General features: G+C 46.1%; 1 protein-coding gene across 1 annotated transcript; it reads right to left on the reverse strand.

Annotated features, from left to right (window-relative positions):
• Nucleotides 1-1113: 1113 nt before the first annotated feature.
• On the reverse strand, nt 1114-3325 carry LOC126540874 (gamma-secretase subunit Aph-1-like). Its single transcript, XM_050187702.1, has 3 exons — nt 3113-3325; nt 2267-2468; nt 1114-1499 (listed from the first exon to the last, which is right to left on the reverse strand). The coding sequence occupies exons 1-3, from the start codon at nt 3323-3325 to the stop codon at nt 1114-1116; spliced, it is 801 nt and encodes a 266-aa protein (XP_050043659.1).
• Between the last annotated feature and the right edge of the window lie 3349 nt (nt 3326-6674).

Here is a 6674-nt window from a genome sequence, read left to right on the forward strand (position 1 = left end):
ACCGAAAGAAATACGTGTGCCAACGATGTATTCACAGCACTAAAATAAAGACGATGAAATGACAACGTTGGCATAATGACCAATGAATGACGACGGATAGAGGTGCCCTCAATGGCGATCGACGACGACATAATGAAGCAGGCGTGAAGGCAGTGCATGGACGATGATGATCATAAATGTGGTAAAATGACAACGATGAAATGATGATGCCAAGGTTACGACGAAGTTGTGTTCGTGTTGGAGATGTCTACTCTTAAGACAATTCCCTCGTGTGCCGTTTGGCCTCACTTTGTATTATACCCTCTGTCCCTGCTGACGTAGCGAAGCTGTTTAATAGTAAAAATACATTCTAAAAACAAGGTGCCAGTTAGGACTAGAAGACACACATTGTTCGATTATCGATGGTCCGACGATCGAAGCCCATAGCTGCTAAAATCGTATATTGCGTCATCTTTTTTATTCTTTATCTCTTCGTCAAGCAGCTTGGCTAACGTTAGCTGAAGGGAGACCCTATATACGGGACTGGTGTGCACTTTACCCAGGACCTGCTAATTGTAGAAGACAGCAGCTAAGGGGCAGTGTCCAATTTTCGCCTGTAAAAAAAGTGGGGGTTTCTTGCGCCGTTACACGACTTCTACGAAAAGTAATAGTGGTTACATACCGAAGAAACCAACATTTAGACGCACCTTGCATGTGGATGCGGGTGACAAGCTGTCGATTACGTCGCCAACCGCTCAGTTCTGTCTGCAATCTGAACCGTTAAGTGTTCTTTACGGAATCACACGCCACGCATGCCTCAGACTCAGTGAATGTTACTTTGTAATTTTTTTAAAACGAACTTGTTCTATACCGATCCTATAACAATAGTATCAGCTGTAGGCGGAACCTAGATGAGACAAGAATGCCAGTGATATTGTTTATGCCCCTACAGAATTCTATATGGAACGGTTCTTTAAACTTCGTGCAACGCGTGAAAGACTACAAGGCAACATCGACGCTATGCAACACATGTACGCACACACACACACACACGCTTAGTTTTTAAAAGTGCTGCACAAAACACTTTGTCCTGCTAGAGTTTCAATCGTTTTCAGTCGCCTGTCCACAGGAAGATCATAGTTGCCCCCGAGGGACTTCTGGAGCATTGAATGATGCGCCGGGGTTGCGCAAGAGACCTCCGAGGCATGAAAGCAGGTTTCTCGGTGTGCCTCCGGAAACAACGAAAGCCGTGACTGCACTCATATAGAGCACCACGCCGGTCGCCGCAAGAGGCATGGCCTCATACAGGACGTCCCGGTGCGCATTTGGAGTTAGGGTCGTCACGCCCGCGGTGAAGAGATGGGCGGCTGGCACGAACAGCAAAACGCCGTAGCGCCGGAACAGCAACGCGTTGGACGCTATCACGCTCCATAAGGTGTGGAGCAGAGCGAGACACGCGGCCGTCGCCGAGTAGATGATCAAGTCCACGCTCTCGTGGTCGGCGAAGAATCCCACCGTGCCTGCGTGCCGGCAACAATGGGCGTAAAATTGCTCACTATGTCTAAGCTAAGTCCGGTGAAAAGGTGACTCAGTGATCGGTATGTTTGCTCTGATGTGGAATAGAAATGCTCGAGCTATATTCATAAAGAACTGTGATGGAGCGGGCGAGTCAGAAAGAAATACTTTTAAGCAGCGTACAAATATACGAATATCAATGAGGAACTCAGCGCGAACTAAGAAAGGCGTTCCTTCAGTGTGTTTCTTAGTTATTTCCGCCTGTTTGCGCTCTGCTTAGAATGTTGTCTTCCTTGCTTTCGGGGCTGCTTTGGCAGGTTTGCTGACTGCAAATACCCCCGGTGCAAAAGCTGAGCTGTGGGGATTGGTTGACGAATATTATTATCAGGGAAACAAAAAAGAAACGGAAATTGGGCTCACATCAACGGTGTCTTTAACATACGAAGTGCTTTGCCATCAATATGCCAATTTAGTTGTGCGAAATACAGTAAGGTGGAGAAAGGTTCGTAAAAATAATAAACTTCATCTACTCGAATGTAGCACGAAGCTGCAAAGGAAGCACAAACCAATTTCTCTGAAAATTGCATGAAGTAGCGTTATTCGGAAAGGTCATTTTTGTTTTTTGCCAAGTTGGCCGGTGTAGGAAGACAGGTGAAGGGTGAGCAACATGGGCTAGACGGAATTTGATGTTAAATGACGTTCTATATTGCGTTCGCCTCACATGGCTGTAGTTAGCCAGCTCGACATTGCCAGGCCTATTACCGCCACATACCTGGTCCGGCGCCCACGTCCGCGAGGAGGTTGAGCATCGCTGAGGCTGCGCTGGTAGTTCCAAAGCCAAGGCCGGAGACGCAGGCGAACGAGATGTGGTAGCGAACAAGAGCCACGTCCAAGTCCGAGCCGACAAGATTGACTACGTTCAGCGCCTCCTCGGCCTTGCGCAGTGTTCGGAATGCCAGATACCTGAAGAATTCCTGTAGAAATTGTTTTTTTTCCTATTAGCCGTTGCCCATAACATGCACCAAGCGTTAACAAAAATGGCGCGTCGCGAATGCGTGAAACCAATGGAATGTTATATGCACTATAGCCTTCAAGATACGAAATATTTCATTCCTGCGGTAATTAGGCTAATTTATTACGATCAATAATGAAAACTCATAATTCTTTAAGTATATGTTTCTTAAAAATGAAGCCGAACCCATTTAGGCATACTAGAGGTACTCTTTGCCTGAAATAATTTTCCGCGGAGCTCTCAGGAATTTTTAGCAAGAAAAAAGAATAACATGCGCTTGCCTCCTCGAACTAACATGCATCTTATTATTATTTCGTTCAAGATGCTTCATATTACGTCACACGCGCGAGCTTTGGCGTTCGGGATAATTGAATTGTCGCATTAAAATGTAGAGTCCAATCCAATGGGCAGTCATCTGCAGACAAATAGTAAAAGAAGCCGCAGTGTGCTTTGTTAATAAAATTGTGCAAGATAACTAACACGTGCGTGAAGTTAGTCGACTGGGAAATTTTCTTTCCGCACGCAAAAAAAAAAGCGAGTCAGTTTTACGCTTCCTGTGCATAATGCAAGATATTACTGGAGGAGGTAGTGCACCTGAAAACCCACAGACGTGACGAGGCTAACGGCGAACGGGGCGTCGAAAAGTTCTTTCAGCATAAACCAGGCTACAGACGATAGCAGCAACGACAGGAGCCAGAAGAACGAGGAAACGATGAACACCACGAGCCGGCTGGGCTGGCCCACAATTAACACCCAGAAGATGGCTAGCGACGGCCCGAATGCTACCAACGAGCAGCCGACGCACTCCAAGAAGGCCATCGCTTCGCTATACTTCGAGTCTACCTCAACGACAAAAGTTAATTCACTTTCGTCCTTGGTGGTACGAGAGAACCGAGACCCTGGCAGGTTCTTCTTCTTCTTCGGCTTCTTCTTAGCGTATCTAAATGATATATTCTCTCGCCTGGAAAGCCGCCAACCCTCTATAAGAAAAATCTCATAAGCCTGTTTAATTTACAAAATTACAGCCAAAAAGTGGGCTCCGTGTCTCTGATTCCGTTTTCTTTTATAATGGACAACTGGTAGCTGTTCACGTTCTCAGCATCCCCCCACGCCGGCAACGACAAATGGCCAGAGCTGGCGCGTCGCCTGGCTGGAGGTCAGGGTAACGGTGGGCGGGCTTACATGCAATGTAGGATGCCCTATTCTTGCACATAAGTCAGAAGGGATAGGGACGTATCGAGCTCATCCACTCTTTATAAGAGGTCAATCCCAAAGTGCCGATTAAGCAGATCCCATTGTGGGGTGCTCCTTGTGTTTGAATAGATGGCCCGAGCGTACTACCGACGTGGAATTACAGCTGCGGTAGCACATCGTGTGCTCCTGGCCACAATTGACGGCTGCCGGTATATCGGCAGTTCCACTCCGAGCCCTCTGGAGCAGAACGTGATCACGTGGCCGGATGGCGACACCCTCGCTCTCCGTGCTGCCAGAGGACTTGAGCACTAGGTTTATTATATAAACAAACTTCACCGACATATGCCACGTTTCCCCTCTGATGGGACCCAAGACGTCATGAGCACACCCAATGCAACAGTAAACCAGAGTTTCGTCCTGCATAAATAGCAATAATAAATCATTTTACATGCGTGTATACATGCAAACGCCTATGTCTGATCAGTGCAGCGGTGAAGAAGTCGGTATAACGTGCATCTGCTGAAAGTCCCATATCTCCCCAGTTTCCTTTAAATGTTTGTAGCAACATTTACGGTAATACATAACCTTTTAACGCGATTGTTGATGTTTTGGATTGAAGCGATGTTGAACTAATAGGCGAAGAAATCGTTTATGAACTTTGGAACCGTTAAGACATCAATAACGTACTTTCTAGTTTTGCGCAGAAATAGTCAGAAAATAAATTATTTAGTTTGATAATAACACTGACTTCTCGGTTAGGCCAGGATCTGTGATGTGCAAGCAATGCGGAGGAAGAGTTGATCTTTCTAGATATGAGGAATATGAATAAGAATATAAAGCTATAGACCACTACCGTAAAAAGAGGAATATATGTCGAAGTTTTTTTTCAAGAAGCCGCTGGAAAAAGTCCACCCGAGTATTATTTACTTGTCATTTTTCACCGGTTCATGCGAGTTTATTTTTAGGTTTTAATTTTTTTTTAGAATTAAAGTTTGGGGAATCAGCCTTAATTTCGGTGTGACCTGCATTGCTGATTTTACAGTATAATCATTAAAAAACGCTTCGTTCCATTCCGTGAAGCATAGCATTGAATTTCTTTAGGCAATTTGTTTGAATCTCTCTCTCTCACACGCCACTTCGCGGCTTGTATGTTTCTGGCCGCTTATGGGAGGAGAGCCAACTTGGGTCGGTAGTTATTTGCTGGCTGTTGTTTTTCCGAGCAGAAAGGTGGGGCGCTGGCTCCGAGACGCAATAGGCAAGAGAGATAAAAGCAAACGAAAGACAGACAACTTGCAGACGATCAAGCTACCTAAGATTGGTCTGATTATTGCTTTCGAATCTGATGCCCTCAAAACAGCAGCCCCGATGCTCTGCCCAAACGATCACGGCCTGCCCAGCGACCACGCGTGAAAAGAGAACTGTTATGTCCGGACATAAACAGATAGGTAGATAAAATACCGAAAAGTGCGCGAATTATCCGAAGAATACTAATCGTATTAATAAATTACCCCTGTCTATAAAACTGTTTGCTAATATGCACCAACTCACCCAAGAACAAGTTCTTCTATGGTCTGTATTAAGAAGGACGGCTGGCCATGGTCAGTGGTGTGAACCCCTTCTAGAGCGAGAATAGTGAGTTGAGCCTGCCTGTTCCACTTTTGCATCACTGGGATGAAATTGCTGCCTAGATATTTGTGGCACGCGGAAATGGGAAAGACAAAGAAGAAGATGGCCGAGAACAGTCATGACGTCGCATCATCCGTTAAGTCTCGTAGTGCATCGGCAGAGGCCAAACAACCGTGCTCTGTCGGGGCGAAGAAATCCGGGGGGCTTGCTTCAAAGCGCGGGCAACACCACGCCGGTGGTCGTGGTGGACGCCAAAACGCTGGCAAGGTTGGCACAACGCACGCCGCAAAGGTAAGCCTCGCTTCTGCCTAGCCTACAGTTTGCATGGACGCTACCCGTAGCACTTTCTTAGGAGACACCTTTATCTCAGAAGCAACTCCTATTTCCAGATTGAATACACGTGAAGCACAGAAAGTATCTTACTAGACAGTCGATAAACCAATTCAAATGAATTTTTTTTTTTTTTTGCATTGGGGCTCACAAGGTCCTATCACAAATTTTATTTATGCACTGGTTGCTGTATAGCACGGTCTAGAGAAGGAGTGTTTCACCGCAAGCATTTTTCAAGCTGGTCGAATATTAAAGCAGGTAGGATAAATATAAGATCCTATGGCGAGCTTAACGGCCAATATAAGATCCTATGGCGAGCTTAACGGCCAACATATTCTCGCATCTTCTACGCACTTCTTGCGACCATAAAAAGGAGAATTTTTTTGAGGGCTTCAATTTATGCATAGTGGTATCAGGGGCTTCGAGATCGGGGGGGGGGGGGGGGGGGATGGAGGGGCTCAAGTCCCCCCGGTCCTCGGGAACGGGAAGGGGGCAGTCCTCTCCTCTTACCCAAAACTATCACTTCCGTTATTTTAAGATGAAAACATTGAATATTGTCATGAGTATAAAACTATTTACACGTTGTATTTACTAAGCGCATATACACAGCTGCCGAGAATACCGAGAGGCTCTTGCCACTTCGTCAACTTTACCGTCGACGACCTTGTCCTCTTTTTCCACCGTAACACGACCCCCGGCAGAAAAAAAGCACCGTCCCGGTGCTTCAGACGGGGCCGTCGGAACGAGCATAGTAGAGTTTAAGCCGAGAAACGTGTACGACGTCAGGTGATGTGGAAGCGGGTGGCATGTCGGAGGGTCACGGGGATTATCTCGTAAGTGACATTGGTCAGGTGAGTTGCTTTTCTTTATTTGGTAAATTTTAGGGCACTTTTAAAATAGTTAAGACGATTGGTGGCCACGAGAATATATGCATTTCACAGCCAGTAGAGCTTATCCTTTTCATCATCTGCGTTGTATTGAATGCCGAGCAGTACGATTTCCCATTTTTCATGTGCTT

Source organism: Dermacentor andersoni, chromosome 2 (assembly GCF_023375885.2).
Source record: "Dermacentor andersoni chromosome 2, qqDerAnde1_hic_scaffold, whole genome shotgun sequence".
Taxonomy (NCBI): Eukaryota; Metazoa; Arthropoda; class Arachnida; order Ixodida; family Ixodidae; genus Dermacentor; species Dermacentor andersoni.

Bases quoted from the DNA above. Each gene is read 5' to 3' on its own strand.
- LOC126540874 (XM_050187702.1), bottom strand. From the start codon at position 3,325: ATGGCCTTCTTGGAGTGCGTCGGCTGCTCGTTGGTAGCATTCGGGCCG. The intron at 2,469-3,112 runs GTGGGTTTTCAG...CAATTTCTACAG, and splicing joins CCGTTAGCCTCGTCACGTCT to GAATTCTTCAGGTATCTGGC. The intron at 1,500-2,266 runs GTATGTGGCGGT...GCCGGCACGCAG, and splicing joins GGACGTGGGCGCCGGACCAG to GCACGGTGGGATTCTTCGCC.